At 41.4% G+C, this 20,227-nt stretch overlaps 1 protein-coding gene and 1 pseudogene across 1 annotated transcript in view; one reads left to right on the top strand and one right to left on the bottom strand.

Annotated features, from left to right (window-relative positions):
- Positions 1 to 11,825, bottom strand: part of LOC130541344 (putative uncharacterized protein encoded by LINC00336) — an 84,707-nt gene extending 72,882 nt beyond the window's left edge. Inside the window, exons 1-2 of the mRNA XM_057301854.1 lie at positions 11,530 to 11,825; positions 3,841 to 4,000 (exon numbers count right to left, since the gene is read on the bottom strand). Of these exons, the coding sequence (XP_057157837.1) occupies positions 3,841 to 4,000; positions 11,530 to 11,570 (201 nt within the window). The 5' untranslated portion in view covers positions 11,571 to 11,825. The remainder of the gene's footprint in view (positions 1 to 3,840; positions 4,001 to 11,529) is intronic.
- Positions 10,247 to 13,064, top strand: LOC130541343 (histone H3.3A-like; annotated as a pseudogene).
- The last annotated feature ends 7,163 nt before the right edge of the window (positions 13,065 to 20,227 follow it).

Genomic DNA, 20,227 nt, shown 5'->3' with positions numbered 1-20,227 from the left:
AGAAACCCCATCTCTACTAAAAATACAAAATTAGCCGGGTGTGGTGGCGCATGCCTGTAATCCCAGCTACTCAGGAGGCTGAGGCAGGAGAATTTCTTGAACCCGGGAGGCAGAGGTTGTAGTGAGCTGAGATCATGCCATTGCACTCCAGCCTGGGCAACAAGAGTGAAATTCTGCCTCAAAAAAAAAAAAAAGAGAGAAAGAAAGAAAAGAAAATGAAAAGGCAGGAGTGGAGAAAATATTTGCAAAACATACAATCTGATAAATTACTTCTAGAATATATGAAAAATTCTTACAACTCAGGCTGGGCACGGTGGCTCATGCCTGTAATCCCAGCACTTTGGGAGGCCGAGGTGGGCGGATCACAAGGTCAGGAGATCAAGACCATCCTGGCTAACACAGTGAAACCCTGTCTCTACTAAAAATACAAAAAATTAACCGGGCATGGTGGCGGGCGCCTGTAGTCCCAGCTACTCCAGCCTGGGCGACAGAGCAAGACTCTGTCTCAAAAAAAAAAAAAAAAGAAAAGAAAAAGAAATTCTTACAACTCAAGAAGAAGAAGACAAATGACCCAGTAAAAATGGGCAAAAGATTTGAACAGACACTTCACCGAAGAAGATACAAGAATGGTAAATAAGTATATTTAAAAATGTTTAACATCAGTAGTTATTGGGAAAATGAAAATCAAAACCATAAAGTAGTACCAGTATACCCACTGTGTAATGGATAAAATTAAAGAGAATGACCATACCAAGTATTAGTGCAGACATCAAACAATGAACGTGTTCATATATTGCTGAGGAGACTGTAAAGTGGTACAAACACTTTGATAACTTAGCAGTTTCATAGAAGTTCAACATAGATCTACTGTATAATCCAGCCATTCCAACTCTAGATATTTTACCAAGAAAATCAAAGAATATATCCATACAAAGACACAGACATAGACTTGTACAGAGACTTCTTACTTGCTCATAGAAATTTCATTAGTAAGAGTCACAAACTAGAAAAAAATAAATACCCAAGAATAAGTGAATGGGTGAACATACTTTGGTAAATCAATACAATGGAATACTACTCACCAATAAAAATAAGAAACCACTAATAGATTCAACAACATGGATTAATCTCAAAATAATTACACCACGTGAAAGAAGCCAGAACCCTCACTCCAAAAATGCATACTTTAGAATTCCATTTACATGAAATTCTAGAAAAAATGGAAATTAATCTACAGTGTCAGAAATCAAATTAGTGCTTTCCTGAGGATGGAGAGAGAGGAAGGGAGATTGGATTACTAAGAAGGACAAGGAAACTTTTAGGGATTAATGAAAATGTTTATTTCACTGATGAGTGTAACAGTTTATTCACTTTATAGGTACACAAAATTCTTCAAACTGTTCACTTTATGTATATGCAATTTCTTGTATGTCAAATATACATCAATAAAGCTGTAATAAGTAATAGTTAAGGATAATAATAGAGCATAACTGATTCAATAAAATAAGAATCCATGAGCCCATACTGATATTCAAAGAAAAGATCTATCTTATAGTACAATGCCAACTAATAAACTTACAAGAACTGATCAAATTAGAAAATAACAATGCCAGGCATGGTGGCTCATGCCTGTAATCCCAGCACTTTGGGTCGCTGAGATAGGCAGATCACTTAAGGCCAGGAGTTTGAGACAAGCCTGGCCAACATAGTGAAACCCCATCTCTACTAAAAATACAAAAATTAGCCAGGCATGGTGACAGGTGCCTGTAATCCCAGCTATTCAGGAGGCTGAGGCAGGAGAATCACTTGAACCCAGGAAATGGAGGTTGCAGTGAGCTGAGATTGTGCCACTGCACTCCACCCTCGGCATCACAATGAGACTCCATCTCAAAAAAGGAAAAAAAAGAATTAGAAAATAACATTCAGCAACCACTGCTGTAATAAATTATTCAGACAAGAATTATCCATAGATGTTAAGCTCATTAAAATTTTGATAAAAAAATAGATACATATGTATAAAATTTAAAAGTAAAGCTCAATAAAATATCTGTTATTAATGAACTCTACAGTGGAGAAATATAAACATCATCTTAACAGTGTGACAAAAGTTACTATCATTATTAATGAGGAAAATTGGTATTTTGTGCTTCCTAATGTGAGGCATTGAGAGGAAAATCGTATTGCTTCTATAGCATTCTTACCAAAAATCCATACTCTGAATCTAGACATGAAGAAACACCAGACAAACCCAAATTGAGGGAAATACTATAAAACAACTGACCTATCCTTTTCAAAAATGGCAAGATCATGAAAAATGAGGAAAAAACTAAGCATTGAAGGAAACTAAAGAGACATGACACCAGCCTGGCCAACATGGTGAGACCCTATCTCTACTAAAAATACAAAAATTAGCCAGGGGTGATGGCATGATGGCACATGCCTGTAATCCCAGCTACTCGGGAGGCTGAGGCAGGAGAATCACTTGAACCCAGGAGGCGAAGGTTGCAGTAAGCCAAGATCATGCCACCGCACTCCAGCCTGGGCAACAGAGCAAGACCCTGTCTCAAAAAAAAAAAAAAAGAGACATGACAACTAAATACAATGCATGATCCTGAATTGAATCTTGAAACAGAAAGGAAAGGCGGAAGAGGAAAAGTTTTGTTGATGATGCTGTTGCTCTTCTTTTCAATAAGTGACATTAGTGAACAATTGTTGAAAATTTTTTTATTATACTTTAAGTTCTGGGATACATGTGCAGAACGTGCAGGTTTGTTACATAGGTATAGACATGCCATGGTGGTTTGCTGCACCCATCAACCTGTCATCTACATTAGGTATTTCTCCTAATGCTATCCCTGCAATTGTTGAAATTTAAGTGGAATTTGTGGATTAAAGTATTGTAGCAATGTTAATACCCTGATTTTGATGAGAGTATTGAGGTTATATGGAAAAGTATTCTTGTTTTTGGAAATACACACTGAAGTATTTAGGGGTAATTTGTCAACATGTCTGCAACTTAATCTCAAATGTATCAGGAATAAAATAACGGTATATGAAAGAAAAACAGACAAATGTAAATGATCAATAATCAGGAAATCTGGGTGAAGGGTATAAGGTAGTTCTTTGTATTATTTGTGTTTTTCTTGCAAATCTATAAATTTGAAATTATTTCATGGTAAAAAAGGAATTTGAGGCTGGGCGCAGCGATTACAGGCATGAGCCTGTAATCCCAGCACTTTGGGAGGCCATGGCAGGCAGATCACCTGAGGTCAGGAGTTCGAGACCAGCCTGGCCAACATGGCGAAACCCTGTCTCTACTAAAAATACAAAAAGTAGCCTGGCGTGGTGGCATGCACCGGTAATCCCAGCTACTCAGGAGGCTGAGGCACAAGAATCACTTGAACCCAGGAGGTGGAGGTTGCAGTGAGTCTAGGTAATGCCACTGCACTCCAGGCTGGGCAACAGAGTGAGACTCTGTCTCAAAAAAACAAAAACAAAAAATAAATAAATAAATAAATAAATAAAAACATGAAGATTCTTAAGCCAAAGAAAAAGGAAAAGAAATTTGAGGAGAAAATAAATATTTTTTTAAAAAAATTATTTCAAATTCGATTTTACAAACTAAAACATTATTGGTGAATTTGATTAAAGGGTATCTAAGAGTTCCTTTCATTATTCTTGCATCTGCATCTTTTCTGTAGGTTGAAATTATTCCCCCCCGCCCTCCAGAAAAAAAGTAGGTAATGGAAGTCCTGGGAGGATGAAGAGAGGCTTCTCTGGCCTTGAGAAAGAGCCAGTATATTTATTCATACATTCAACATATATGTATTAAATGCCTACCTTGTGCCAAGCATTATCCTCATTTCTGGGGATGTTGACTTGAATGGGTGGGGTGCAGTGGTGCAGACCTGTAGTCCCAGCTGCTTGGTAGGCTGAGGTGGGAGAATTGCTCAAGCCCAGAAGTTCAAGTCCAGCCTGGGCAACATAATGAGACCCGTCCCTAAGGAAAGAATAATAATAAAATAAATAGACTTGAGTGGAACAAATATAACCTGGAGCTTATTAGTTAGGGGGTCCAAGGTAGCCAGCCACCCATAGACCCTTTCTTGAGGAAACTGAGCGAAAGGAAGGGGGTATCAGCAAGAGCAGTCTCTGGATAGCAACATTATTATTGTTTAAAGCCCTTAAATACATCCAGTCCTCTTCTGAAAGTTTTTGTTCAGCTTTTCACCTGGAAGGGATTCATCATTTTCAAATTCTACATCACTTAAATACAAATGTCCAATAGTGTCACTTACAGGAAGAATAACAATAGCATCAACAAACATATTCCCTGCTATGGACTGAATGTTTGTATCCCCCCAAAATTTCTATGTTGAAATTCTAACCCCCAATGTGATGGTATTTGGAGATGAGGCCTCTGAGGGTAATTATGGTTGAGGGTAGGGCCCTCCTGATGGGATTAGTGGCTTTATAAGGAGAGGAAGAGGCCAGGCACAGCGGCTCATGTCTGTAATCCCAGGACTTTAGGAGGCCAAGGCGGGCGAGTCACTTGAGGTCAGGAGTTTGAGACCAGCCTGACCAACATGATGAAACCCCATCTCTACTAAAAATACAAAAATTAGCCGGGCGTGGTGGCACGTGCCTGTAGTCCCAGCTACTCCGGAGGCTGAGGCAGGAGAATCACTCAAACCAGGGAGGTGGAGGTTGCAGTGACCCAAGGATCGCGCCACTGCGCTCCAGCCTGGACGACGGAGTGAGACTCCACCTCAAAAAAAAAAAAAAAAAAAAAAACAGAGAGAGAAAGGAGAAAGAACAATCTCTCTCCCCCTCCAGGTGCAACTGTGGAGTAAAGGGCATGTGAAGACACAATGAGAAGGCAGTTATCTGCATGCCAGGAGGAGCATCCTCACCAAAACCTAGCCATGCGGGCACCACAACCTCCAGAACTGTAAGAAAATACATTTCTGAGGCCGGGCGCAGTGGCTCCTGCCTGTAATTCCAGCACTTTAGGAGGCCGAGGCAGGTGGATCACCTGAGGTCAAGAATTCGAGACCAGCCTGACCAATATGGTGAAACCCTGTCTCTACTGAAAATACAAAAATTAGCCGTGCGTCATGGCGTGTGCCCGTAGTCCCAGCTACTCGGGAGGCTGAGATAGGAGAATTGCTTGAACCCAGGAGGTGGAGGTTGCAGTGAGCCGAGATCGCGTCACTGCACTTCAGCCTGGGCAACAGAGCGAGACTCCATCTCAAAAAAAATAATTAAATAAAATACACATCTGTTGTTTAAGCCACCCAGTATGTGGTATTTTGTTATGAGAGTTCAAGCTAAGACATTCCCTTTCCCTCATTTCCTTTCTTCTTCAAGTTCTAATTCGGGATCAAGCGTCATATTTATTTTTCATGTTTGTTGCAATAATGTCTCTCTGCCGTCATTATGAACATATAAATAAACTAGAGACGAAGTGCCTATGACGGATGTTTTATTTAAAAAGTGTGTTTTTTCTTTCAACTACAAAATAATAATAATAATAAAGAGTAATTTTTTAAAAGCACTTAGTAGCTAGTATGTTAAGGGTTTTAGAAGGTTTGTCTCACTAAATCCTCCCAACAAATATGAGGTGGGTTCTACTATTATTCCCACACCCCTCATTTGTTAATGACTTAAAGAAGTGAAGTCTCTTTCTCAAAGTCATGGCAGTATTTAAGTGGTAGAGCTAAGAAGAATTCTCCAGAACACAGCTTCTTAAATGTACATACAAATCACCAAGCGATCTTGTTAAAATGCAGAAACTGATCCTGTATGTCTGGAGGAGAACTAAGACTCTGCATTTCTAATAAGCTCCCAGCCAATGCAGAGACTGTCCTCCACTAAATACCCTTTGAATAACAAGGCTGTAGACGTACATGACAGCTAAGTGTGCCCCGCACTAAGCCCTTGCTAGGTATTTCCTGAATTATTTAACAATGGCAGAGATAAGGAAAGAGAAACAAAGATTTTTAAAACCTGTTGTTGACCTTATTGAGGTTAGCAAGTCACGATTATTGTAACTTTTCTTTCCATGGATGTTGTAAAATAAAATATCTTGTGGGAGAGTTGGAAGATTTCCAGGTAGAAGATACTGCACAATTACAGAAGACAATGCAATACTAGAAAGCTGAGAACAGACCATTACCATGCAGTGAACGCTTTACCTCTATGTGTGTCTACTTAGCGGCAGCACAATTTCAGCACGACTGTATTCCTTGTCCATACTTCTTTCCATTGACCCAGTTAGTGAGAATGCTGTGAGTTAATACTAAATATCTCACCCTCTAAATATCATATGAGGTTATTGGGGCTGCAAAAATCCTGTCAGGAAGAGAAGAGTCACTGGAAACAAAGCTGACAGCAAATGCTAGCTGCTAATGTTCCTACTAAGAGTCTGTGGGTAGAACTACCCATCAAAGCAAGTTACTGATAGGGCAACTGCACATTAGTGTTTCTGAGTATAAAGTACAAGTACAGGTTGGTGTGTAGCAGCCTCCAGAAGAGATAAGTTTTGAGACAGACCTTAAACACTCCTGTCAATCATTATTTAAAAAAAAATACAGCTTTACCAATTGACTTGTCATAAGCTGCACATCACATATTCAAAGTGTACAATTTTATAAGTTTTGACAGATGTATGTATATTCATGAAACCATCATCACAATCCAGATAATGAACAAGTCCAACCATCCCCTGAAAAGTTTCTCATAACCTTTTGTAATCCCTACCCACTCCCATCTCCAGGCAACTACTAATCTACTTTCTATCACTGTAGGTGAATTCACATTTTGTGTGTTCTCCTTTTGCTCGGTTTCTTTCACTTAGCATAATTATTTTGAGACTCATCCACATTGTTGTGTGTATCAATACTTTGCCCCTTTTATTGCTGAGTAGTATTTCATTGTACAGATACACCACGGTTTACCATTCACCTGTTCATGGCATATGGATTATTTCCCATTTTTTTGGCTATTACAAATAAAGCTGTTTTGATGGCATTGTCATTTTTACCTGTAGAAACTCACTTTAGGTCTTTACCAAAAAAAAATCTTTTTGAGCATATGAAATAGAGTTATAATAACTGGCTTTAATGTCCTTTACTTCTTTTTTTTTTTTTTTTTTTTTTTTTTTTACAGAGTTTCACTCTAGTCACCAGGCTGGAGTGGAGTGCAATGGTGTGACCGCCGCTCACTGCAACCTCCGCCTCCCAGGTTCAAGTGATCCTCCTGCCTCAGCCTCCTGAGTAGCTGGGATTACAGGCACCCACCACCATGCCCGGTACTAATTTTTGTATTTTTAGTAGAGACAGCGTTTCACCATGTTGGCCAGGCTGCTCTCAAACTCCTGAGTTCAGGTGATCCACCTACCTCAGCCTGCCAAAGTGCTGAGATTATAGGCATAAGCCACCGTGCCCAGCCTCTGTATCACTTCTTGATCCAATTCAATTGATTGATTTTTCTCTTCATTATGCATCAGTTTTTGTTGTTGTTGTTGTTGTTGTTTGCCTTTTTTCATGCCTAGTAAAATTGTGAATTTCACCTTGATGAGTTCTGCATCTTTTCTGTATCTCAATAAATATTCTTGAGCTTTGTTCTCAGATATAGTTAAGTTACTTGGAAATGGTTGGATCCTCTTTTGGTCTTGCTTTTGAGACTTATTAGGAATGGGCCGGGTGTGGCGGCTCATGCCTGTAATTCCAGCACTTTGGGAGGACAAGGTGGGCAGATCACTTGAGGTCAAGGGTTCGAGACCAGACTGGCCAACATGGTGAAACCCCCATCTCTACTAAAAATACAAAAATTAGACAGGCGTGGTGGTACATGCCTGTAATCCCAGCTACTGGAGAGGCTGAGGCACAAGAATCACTTGAACCCAAGAGGTGGAGGCTGCAATGAGCTGAGATCCCACCACTGCACACAAGCCTTGGCAACAGAGTAAGGCTCCAAAAAAAAAAAGGGGGGAGGGGGCCGGGCGCAGTGGCTCATACCTGTAATCCCAGCACTTTAGGAGGCCGAGGCGGGCGGATCACAAGGTCATGAGATCGAGACCATCCTGGCTAACACAGTGAAACCCTGTCTCTACTAAAAATACAAAAAATTAGCCGGACATGGTGGCAGACACCTGCAGTCCCAGCTACTCAGGAGGCTGAGGCAGAAGAATGGCGTGAACCCGGGAGATGGAGCTTGCAGTGAGCCAAGATCGTGCCACTGCACTCCAGCCTGGGTGACAGAGCGAGACTCTGCCTCAAAAAAAAAAAAAATTAGGAATGACCAGAGCCATGATTAGTCTTGGGTTAACTTAACAATTGCACACTACTGAGTCAAGGCCCTTCTCAGTATTGTCCCCAGCGTCCTATGAATTGTGAGCTTCTCCAGTCTAGCTAGTAAGATAGCAGTTTCTCTGGCCTTGTGTGAGTGTTATATGCTCTTCTCTCTAATCCTCTCAGTGGTTTTTCCCCGGCTTTGAGTCATTTCCTCTCATGGATGTGCTGACCAGCTTTCTCCTGAATACTAAGGGGCACCCTCTACAGATCTCCAGAGTTCTCTCTGGGGCAGCTCCTTCACTTCTGGCACTCTGTCCTGAAAATGCTAGCTGCCTCCGTTTCCCCAGACTCTCAATTCTGTCTCCTCAACATACAGAGTTCTACCAGACCCTGCCTGGGGTCCCCCTCTCTTTGTCACAACCTGGGATCTCTCTCAGTTCAGAAGGCTGTGTAATCACAGGGCTCATTTGTTTCCCATTTTCCAAGATTACTGCCCTTCATTGCTTGATGTCTTAAAAATTGGTTTTATATATTTTTTGTCTATTATTTGGTTTTTTTCTATGTTTTTTCAGAGAAGACTGTAAACTCCAGTAATTCTTATTCCATCTTGGTAGTAAGATATTTGCATCTTAAATTTGTGCTGTGGTATAGGTTTTTGAGCTCTGAGATATAAGCACTAGACCAACTCCCCCTTTTTCTCAAAGGTCTGAGTATTAGATCTGTAGGGCCCTTATTGTTAAGCCTTTAATGGTTGGTAATTTCAAATTCTTCCCTTTGTTTCTCCACCTTTATGGGTGCGTCATGGGCTGAGTTGTGTTCCCTCAAAATTCATATGTTGAAGTTCTAACCCCCAGTACCTCACAAGGTAACTGTATTTGGAGATTGGGTCTTTAAGAATGAAGTTAAAATAATGTCATTAGAATGGGCCTTAATTCAATATGACTGGTGTCCTTATAAAAAGAGGATGTCATAAACCCAACCTGTTGTCACAATGCATCACATCAGTCTATTTCACACACACACACACACCACACACACACACACACACACACAGACAGTGCTATTTTCCTCATCTCTATTCTTTAAACAGAAGATACATTCAGTATCTGATTGTGGAAGCAAATCAAAGCATCTGAGTAGAAATCTTAAACACTTTAGAATAATAAACTCTACATTTTTGCATGTTGTCTGTTTTGGAGGGGCCTATGTACATGTGGGGTTATTATATTGAAACAAGAGAATACATTTACACTAGTGTAGCAAAACAAAGAGAACTGAGAAGAATCAGAAAATGATGACAAAACTGGTAGTCCTAGACTCTAGGTTATGGCTAACTCAAGATTTTACTCCCCAATATACAAAATACACAAAAGCTGATTATTATATCGACTCTAAATATTATCATTTTCTAGGTCGCTTATAACCTCAAATTCAGAACCTAGAATCTAACATGCAGAAAACAGTAGTACTGATCATGTTACTATTAAAATTGTAAATATGACAAATAACAGAAAAAAGTGATCTTTTTGAATCCCAGAAACGCCTAACCCTGAGACCTTCCAAAGCTATCTAAAAGTGACCCAGAGTGAGATATGTGTCAGGAAATTGGAGCTGTATAGTCTTATTTTTCTTCATTTATACATATAATATAAATATACATATTATATATTATTATTTATTATTTATTATATAATATATTATTTGTTTAATATTTAATATATCTTATTATATATTAATATATATTTTTTGAGACAGGGTCTCACTCTGTCACCCAGGCTGCGGTGCAGTGGCTTGATCATGGCTCATAGAAGCCTCAATTTCCTGGGCTCCCAGCTCAGCCTCCTGAGTAGCTGGGACCACAGGCACATGCCACCAAGCCCAGCTAATTTTGTTTTTATTTTTTGTAGAGATGGGGTCTCCCTGTGTTGTACAAATTGGTCTCAAACTCCTTGACTCAAGCAATCCTCCCCTCTCGGCCTTCCAAAGTGCTAGGAGTACAGGTGTTAGCCATTGCACCCGGCCCGTTTATAATTTAGTATGAACTCTTAGTACTGTCCTCTTCGTTAAATAGAGGCATGGATTTACAAAAAACCATTGATATAAAAAAAAGTAACCTTTTAATTCAAAATATTTAATCAGAAACAAATAGCTGTACTTCCTTAAAAGATGAGTCCTCAGCCTGGGCAACATAGTTAAACCCCTTCTCTAGAAAAAATATAAAAATTAGGCTGGGCGCAGTGGCTCACGCCTGTAATCCTAGCACTTTGGGAGGCTGAGGTGGGCGAATCACTTGAGGTCAGGAGTTCAAGACCAGCCTGGCCAACATGATGAAACCCTGTCTCTACAAAAAAAAAAAAAAAATAGCCGGCATGGTGGCGCACGTCTGTAGTCCCAGCTACTTGGGAGGCTGAGGTGGCAGAATCGCTCGCAACCGGTAGGCACAGGTTGCAGTGAGTCGAGATCCCACCATTGCAGTTCAGACTGGGCGACAGAGCGAGACTCCGTCTCAAAAAATAAATAAATAAAATTAAAGAATACAAGAGCACCCAGATTCATAAAGCAAGGTCTTTGAGACCTACAAAGAGACTTAGACTCCCACACAATAATAGTGAGAGACTTTAACACCCCACTGTCAATGTTAGACATTTCAACGAGACAAAAAATTAACAAAGATATTCAGGACTCGAACTGAGCTCTGGACCAAGCAAACCTAATAGACATCAACAGAACTCTCCACCCCAAATCAACAGAACGTACATTCTTCTCAGCACCACATAGAACTTATTCTAAAATGAACCACATAGGCCGGCCGCGGTGGCTCACGCCTGTAATCCCAGCACTTTGGGAGGCCGAGGCGGGGTGATCACGAGGTCAGGAGATCGAGACCATCCTAGCTAACACGGTGAAACACCGTCTCTACTAAATACAAAAAAATTAGCCGGGCGTGGTGGCAGGCGCCTGTAATGCTAGCTACTCCGGAGGCTGAGGCAGCAGAATGGCGTGAACCCGGGAGGCGGAGCTTGCAGTGAGCCGAGATGGCGCCACTGCACCCCAGCCTGGGAGACAAAGCGAGACTCCGTCTCAAAAATAAATAAACAACTAAATAAAAAATAACATTGACCACATAATTGGAAGTAAAACACTCCTCAGCAAATGCAAAAGAACGGAAATCATAACAAAGTTTCTCAGACCACAGTACAATCAAATTAGAACTGAGGATTAAGAAACTCACTCAAGGTGTTCGCAGCCGCCGCCGCACCCCCATGCCGCCATCACTCTCCAAGCCAGCGCCGCCTCTGGCTCGCAGGGCTCCAAGCTGAAGGATAAGGGAGGTAAATAAGGAAGCCTCTATACCATGGCTTGTACAAAGCGGACTGCCTGCAAATCGACCGTAAAGCAGCCAGGAAGCAACTGGGTACAAAAGCCGCTCACAAGAGTGCGCCCTCTACTGGAGGGGTGAAGAAACCTCATCATTACAGGCCTGGTACTGTGGCACTCCGTGAAATCAGACGTTATCAGAAGGCCACTGAACTTCTGATTCGCAAACTTCGCTTTCAGCGTCTGGTGCAAGAAATTGCTCAGGACTTGAAAACAGATCTACGCTTCCAGAGTGCAGCTATTGGAGCTTTGCAGGAGGCAAGTGAGGCCTACCTGGTTGGCCTTTTTGAAGACAGCAACCTGTGTGCTATCCATGCCAAACGGCTATTATGCCAAAAGAAATCCAGCTAGCACGCCGCATACAAGGAAAACGTGCTTAAGAATCCACTATGATGGGAAACATTTCATTCTCAAAAAGAAAAAAATTCTCGACCGGGCGCGGTGGCTCACGCCTGTAATCCCAGCACTTTGGGAGGCCGAGGCGGGCGGATGACGAGGTCAGGAGATCGAGACCATCCTGGCTAACACGGTGAAACCCCGTCTCTACTAAAAATACAAAAAATTAGCCGGGCGTGGTGGCGGGCACCTGTAGTCTCAGCTACTCGGGAGACTGAGGCGGGAGAATGGTGTAAACACGAGAGGTGGAGCTTGCAGTGAGCCGAGATCCTGCCACTGCACTCCAGCCTGGGCGATAGAGCGAGACTCCATCTCAGAAAAAAAAAAAAAAAAAAGAAGAAAGAAAAAGAAAAAAATTCTCTTCTTCCTGTTATTGGTGGTTATGAAGGTTAGATATTTTTTTTCCATGGGGTCAAAAGATACCTAAGTGTATGATTGCAAGTGGAAAAATAGGGGATAGGAATCAGGTAATGGCAGTTTTTCAATTTTCATTTGTGTGTAAATTTTTAATATAAATGTGGAGATGTAAAGCATTAATGCAAGTTAAAATGTTTCAGTGAACAGATTTCAGCAGTTCAACTTTATAATAATTATAAATAAACCTGTTAAATTTTTCTAGACAATGCCAGCATTAGCATTTTTTTAAAAACAAGTAAATTTCTTATTGACAGCAACTAAATGGTGTTTGTAGCATTTTTATCGCACAGTAGATTCCATCCATTCACTATGTTTTTCTAACTGAGTTGTCCTACATGCAAGTACATGTTTGTTTGTTTTCTTTTTTTTTTTTTTTTTTTGGAGATGGAGTCTTGCTCTGTCGCCCAGGGTGGAGTGCAGTGGCAAGATCTTGGCTCACTGCAACCTCCACCTCCCAGGTTCAAGCAATTCTCCTGCCTCAGCCTCCAGAGTAGCTGTGACTAAAGGCATGTGCCACCACACTGGCTAATTTTTCATATTTTTAGTACAGATGGGGTTTCACCGTGTTAGCCAGGATGGTCTCCATCTCCTGACCACGTGATCTGCCCACCTCAGCCTCCCAAAGTGCTGGGATTACAGGCCTGAGTCACTGCACCCAGGCAAGTACATGTTTTTAATGTTGTCTGTCTGCTGTGCTTTTCCTGTAAGTATGCTTTAAAATATATTAAACTATTAAAAAAAGAAACATTCAAAACTACAAAATACACGTAAACTGAACAACCTACTCCTGAATGACTACTGAGTAAATAACAAAATTAAGGCAGAAATAAATAAGTTCTTTGAAACCAATGAGAACAAAGACACAACATACCAGAATCTCTGGGACATAGCTAACGCAGTGTTTAGAGGGAAATTTATAGCACTAAAAGCCCACAGGAGAAAGCAGGAAAGATCTAAAATCAACACCCTAACACTACAATTAAAAGAACTAGAGAAGCAAAAGCAAACAAATTCAAAAGCTAGCAGAAGACAAGAAATAACTAAGATCAGAGCAGAACTGAAGGAGACAGAGACATGAAAAACCCTTCAAAAAATCAATGAATCCATGGCCGGGTGCAGTGGCTCACGCCTGTAATCCCAGCACTTTGGGAGGCTGCGGCTGTTAGATCACGAGGTCAGGAGATCGAGACCATCCTGGCTAATGCTGTGAAACCCCGTCTCTACTAAAAATACAAAAAAATTGGTAGGGCGTGGTGGCAGGCACCTGTAGTCCCAGCTACTCGGGAGGCTGAGACAGAATGGCGTGAACCCGGGAGGTGGAGCTTGCAGTGAGCCAAGATCACGCCACTGTACTCCAGACTGGGCGACAGAGTGAGACTAATAAGGAAAGAGAGAAGAATCAAATAGAGACAATAAAAAATGATAAAGGGGATATCACCACTGATCCCACAGAAATACAAACTACCATCAGAGACTACTATAAACACCTCTACGCAAATAAACTAGAAAATCCAGAAGAAATGGATAAATTCCTGGACACATACACCCTCCCAAGACTAAACCAGGAAGAAGTCGAATCCCTGAATAGACCAATAACAAGTTCTGAAATTCAGGCAGTAATTAATAGCCTACCAACCAAAAAAAGTCCAGGACTAGACAGATTCACAGCCGAATTCTACCAGAGGTACGAAGAGGAGCTGGTACCATTCCTTCTGAAACTATTCCAAACAAAAGAAAAAGAGGGAATCCTCTCTAACTCATTTTATGAGGCCAGCATCATCCTGATACCAAAGCCTGACAGTGACACAACAAAAAAAGAAAACTTGAAGCCAATATCCCTGATGAACATCAATGCGAAAATCCCCAATAAAATACTGGCAAACCAAATCCAGCAGCACATCAAAAAGCTTATCCACCACGATCAAGTCGGCTTCATCCCTGGGATGCAAGGCTGGTTCGACATATGCAAATCAACAAAAGTAATCCATCACATAAACAGAACCAATGACAAAAACCACATGATTATCTCAATAGATGCAGAAAAGGCCTTCGATAAAATTCAACACCCCTTCATGCTAAGAACACTCAATAAACTAGGTATTGATAGAACATATTTCAAAATAATAAGAGCTATTTATGACAAACCCACAGCCAATATCATACCAAATGGGCAAAAGCTGCACTCATTCCCTTTGAAAACCGACACAAGACAGGGATGCCCTCTCTCACCACTCCTATTCAACACAGTGTTGGAAGTTCTGGCCAGGGCAATCAGGCAAGAGAAAGAAATAAAGGGTATTCAAATAGAAAGAAAGTCAAATTGTCTCTGTTTGCTGATGACATGATTGTATATTTATAAAACCCCAAAAACTCGTCTCAGCCCAAAATCTCCTTAAACTGATGAGCAACTTCAGCAAAGTCTAAGGATACAAAATCAATGTGCAAAAATCACAAGCATTCCTATACACCAATAACAAACAAAGAGCCAAATTATGAGTGAACTTCCATTTAGAATTGCTACAAAGAGAATAAAATACTTAGTAATACAACTTATAAGGGATGTGAAGGACCTCTTCAAGGAGAACTACAAGCCACTACTCAAGGAAATAAGAGAGGACACAAACAAATGGAAAAACATTCCATGCTCATGGATAGGAAGAATCGATATCATGAAAATGGCCATACTGCCCAAAATAATTTATAGAATCAATGCTATCCCAATCAAGCTACCATTGACTTTCTTCACAGAATTGGAAAAAACTACTTTAAATTTCATATGGAACCAAAAAAGAGCCCACATAGCCACGACAATCCTAAGCAAAAAAAACAAAGCTGGAGGCATCACACTACCTGACTTCAAACTATACTAGAAGGCTACAGTAATCAAAACAGCATGGTACTGGTACCAAAACAGATATATGGGCCAATGGAACAGAACAGAAGCCTCAGAAATAACGCCACACAGCTACAACCATCTGATCTTTGACAAACCTGACAAAAACAAGCAATGGGGAAAGGACTTCCTATTTAATAAATGGTGTTGGGAAAACTGGCTAGCCAAATGCAGAAAACTGAAACTGGACCCCTTCCTTACACCTTATACAAAAATTAACTCAAGATGGATTAAAGATTTAAACATAAGACCTAAAACCATAAAACCTCTAGAAGAAAACCTAGGCAATACCATTCAGGACATAGGCAGGGGCAAAGACTTCATGACTAAAACACCAAAAGCAATGGCAACAAAAGCAAAAATTGACATATGGGATCTAATTAAACTAAAGAACTTCTGCACGGCAAAAGAAACTATCATCAGAGTGAACAGGCAACCTGCAGAATGGGAGAAAATGTTTGCAATCTATCCATCTGACACAGGGCTAATATCCAGAATCTACAAGGAACTTAAACAAATTTACAAGAAAAAACAAACAACCCAATCAAAAAGTGGGCAAAGGATATAAACAGACACTTCTCAAAAGAAGAAATTTATGCAGACAGCAATCATATGGAAAAAAGCTCATCATTACTGGTCATTAGAGAAATGCAAATCAAAACCACAATGAGATACCATTCTCACGCCAGTTAGAATGGTGATCATTAAAAAGTCAGGAAACAACAGATGCTGGAGATGATGTGGAGAAATAGGAATGCTTTTACACTGTTGGTGGGGGTGTAAATTAGTTAAACTATTGTGGAAGACAGTGTGGTGATTCCTCAAGGATCTAGAACCAGAAATACCATTTGACCCAGCAGTCCCATTACTGAGTATATACCCAAAGGATTACAAATCATTCTACTATAAAGACACATGCACATGTATGTTTATAGCAGCACTATTTACAATAGCAAAGACTTGGAACCAACCCAAATGTCCATCAGTGATAGACTGGATAAAGAAAATGTGGCATATATACACCATACTATGCAGCAATAAAAAAGAATGAGTTCAGATCCTTTGCAGGCACATGGATGAAGCTGGAAACCATCATTCTCAGCAAACTAACACAGGAACAGAAAACCAAACACCGCATGTTCTTACTCATAAGTGGGAGTTGAACAATGAGAATACATAGACACAGGGAGGGGAACATCACACACCAAGGCCTGTCGGGGGGTGGGGGGCAACGGGATGGATAGCATTAGGAGAAATACCTAATGTAGATGATGGGTTGATGGATGCTGCAAACCACCATGGCATGTGTATACCTATGTAACAAACCTGCACGTTCTGCACATGTATCCCAGAACTTAAAGTACAATAAAATAAAAATAAACCTATGACTTAATAGTAAAATGAGTAACACTTTCCAGAAAATAAAACACAATGGCTATAAAAAATACAAAAAATAAACCTGGCACAGTGGCTTACACCTGTAATCCCAGAATTTTGGGAGGCCGAGGCAGGCAGATCACCTGAGATTGGGAGTTCAAGATCAGCCTGACCAACATGGAGAAACCCCGTCTCTACTACAAATACAAAATTAGCCGGGCATGGTGACATATGCCTGTAATCCCAGTTACTCGGGAGGCTGAGGCAGGAGAATCGCTTGAACCCAGAAGGCAGAGATTGCAGTGAGCCGAGATCACGCCACTGCACTCCAGCCTGGGTGACAGAGCGACACTCCATATCAAAGAAAAAAGAAAAAAAAATATATATATATATACACACACACACACACACACACACACATATATACACACACACATATATATATATAATGAAAAAATAATAAAATAAATAAAAATTGGCCGGGAATGGTGGCTCACCCCTGTAATCCCAGCACTTTGGGAGGCCAAGGCAGGCAGATCAACTGAGGTCAGGAGTTGGAGACCAGCCTGGCCAACATGGTGAAACCCCGTCTCTACTAAAAATATAAAAATTAGCCGGGAATGGTGGTGGTTGCCTGTAATCCCAATTATTCGCAAGGCTGAGGCAGGAGAATTGCTTGGATCCAGGAGACAGAGGTTGCAATGAGCCCACAGGGTGCCATTGCACTCCAGCCTGGGTGACAGAGTGAGACTCCATCTCAAAAAAAAAAAAAAAAAATTAGCTGTGCGTAGTGGCTCACACCTGTAGTCCAGCTACTCAAGAGGCTAAGGTGGGAGGATCACCTGAGCCTGGGTAGGTTGAGGCTGCAGTGAGCAGTGATCGTGCCACTGTACTCCAGCCTAGGCAACAGAGCAAGACCCTGTCTCAAAACAACAACAACAACAATTTTTAGAAGATGAGTCCTAGGCTGGGTGCGGTGGCTAACGCCTGTAATCCTAACACTTTTGGAGACTGAGGCAGATGGGTCACTTGAGCCCAAGAGTTTGAGACCAGCCTGGCCAATATGGCAAAATCCCATCTCTACCACAATTAGGAAAATTAGCCAGGTGTGGTGGCACATACCTGTAATCCCCACTACTTGATTGAGGCTGAGGCACGAGAATCACTTGAGCCCAAGAGGCAGAGGTTGCAGTGAGCCAAGACTGCACCACTGCACTAGCCTGGATGACAGAGTGAGACCTTATCTCAAAAAAAAAAAATGAGTCCTGACTGAAAATGTTTGAAAGGCCTAAAGCTAATGATCTTTAACCATCTGGGCAAGAGAGGAAAACAAAATAAGTATGTTTTTCTTGGGCTTAAAAATTGAAATGCCCTCTCTCAATGGATCGGGAGAAAAAAAAGAGAAGGTCGCTGTAACTCTTCCCCATTCATTAAAAATCATCAAAAGTAAAAATATGAGGAAGAGAACATTAGACATCTCCTAAAAGTCTCTTTTATTTTAAGGAAACAAGGAAAGCTGACTGAAATAATTTTCTATCAACATTAAATTTATTGTTGCCTTCAAGTTTTCTGAGTCCAGGAGATGACAACCACATTATATTAAACAGCCCTGCTATGAACTGAATTGTGTCCCCTCAAAATCCATGTGTTGAGGCCCTAACCCCCAATGTGATCCCATTTGGAGATGGCGATTTGGTGACATAATCAGGTTTACGTGGGGCAAGGAGTGTAGGTTCTCATGATGGGAGAGATGCCCTTATAAGAAGCAACAGAGATTTTCCCCTTTTTCTCCTTCTCAACCATGTGAGAACATAGACAGCAAGCGTCCATTTGTAAGTCAGTAAAAGGGCCCTCACCAGGAACCAAATCTGCCAACACCTTGATCTTGGACTTCTCAGCGTCCAGAACTGTGAGAAATAAATGTCTGTTGTTAACACCACTCAGTCTATGACATTTTGTTATAGCAGCCCAAACTCAGACAAGCCCCCTGCTTCTCTCTCTTACACACACACACACTCTCTCTCTTTCTCTCTCTCTCTCTCTCTCATACATACAGGTGTCAAATTTCCCAAGAATTGTTTAGCTGGAGCAGTTGGGTGTATGACACTCTACAAGGTTAGGCAGGTTGGTGAAGTTTGTCCTTGGATGATCTGTGTGATAGTACGAATACCATTAGCAACAGCCCAGTAGGAACATAATAACAAGCTGACATCTAGAAATGATGCTGAGAAAAACAAAACTTAAAGTACCTATGTAACCGGCTTATATAGGAGCCAACATAAGCAGCTTCTGGAAGCTATCCTTGGCAAGAGGAGCTCTACTCTTGCCCTGACATTTGCCTTGCGGACCAGCGGAAAGAAAAAAGAAAAGATATAGATTACAACTCCAAAAAGAAAAATTAAAAGCCAAAACAGGAACTAACTGTAACTCTTTAAGGAAGAAGAAAAATTCATATTATCTTCCTCCGCTACCGGGGCCACACTGAGAATTAAAGGAGCCCCCCAAGAAATTGTATTGGTTAGCATTCTAGGGAAGGGATGGCTGAGAAGCCAAGCAGGGCCACTAGAATCTATGAGCACAGAGCTTGTGGAGGCCTGAAACACGGTGCCAGGGCTGCTGCTGTCTCTCAGGCACCTATTTCTGCTCTTCCCTTAACAAAGTAACAAAGACAGAGGGAAGCCCAAATGCTTCATTTCTGGAAAAAGAAGAAGGAAAGGATCTAACAATATTCTCTGCCCTTTTTAAAACTTCTGCTGAGAATGTACAGAAACGGGCCGGGTGTGGTGGCTCACGCCTGTAATCCTAGCACTTTGGAAGGCCGAGGCAGGTGGATTGCCTGAGCTCTGGAGTTCGAGACCAGTCTGGGCAACACGGTGAAACCCCATCTCTACTAAAATACAAAAAATTAGCTGGGCGTGGTGGTGTGCACCTGTAATCCCAGCTACTTGGGAAGCTGAGACAGGAGAATCACTTGAACCCGGGAGGCAGAGGTTGCAGTGAGCCGAGATCACGCCACTGCACTCCAGCCTGGGCGACAGAGTGAGACTCCATCTCAAAAATAAAAATAAAAAAGAATGTACAGAAACGTCAGCTCCAGTTTCTGTAGTTCAGCTATAGTAGGATTGTCTGCTAAAGTAGGTAATGTATTGGGTTCAATAGTGTCCACCCAGTCTGGCACAGTGGCATGTGCCTGCAGTCCCACCTATCAGGAGGCTTAGACTGGAGGATGGCTTGAGCCCAGGAGTTCAAGGCTGCAGTGCACCATGATCGTGCCACTGTAGTCCAGACTGGGCAACATAGTAAGACCCCATCTCTAAAATAATAATGACAATAATAATGCCCCCCCCCCCAAAATTCATGTCCATCATGAATCTCAGAATGTAACCGTGTTTGGAAGTAGGATTTTTGCAGATGTAATTAGTTAAGATGACATCATGCTGGAGTAGGGTGGTCCATAAGCCAATGACTG

The sequence above is a fragment of the Pan paniscus genome, chromosome 2, assembly GCF_029289425.2.
Source record: "Pan paniscus chromosome 2, NHGRI_mPanPan1-v2.0_pri, whole genome shotgun sequence".
Taxonomy (NCBI): Eukaryota; Metazoa; Chordata; class Mammalia; order Primates; family Hominidae; genus Pan; species Pan paniscus.
This window is presented reverse-complemented; position numbering and strand designations above follow the sequence as displayed.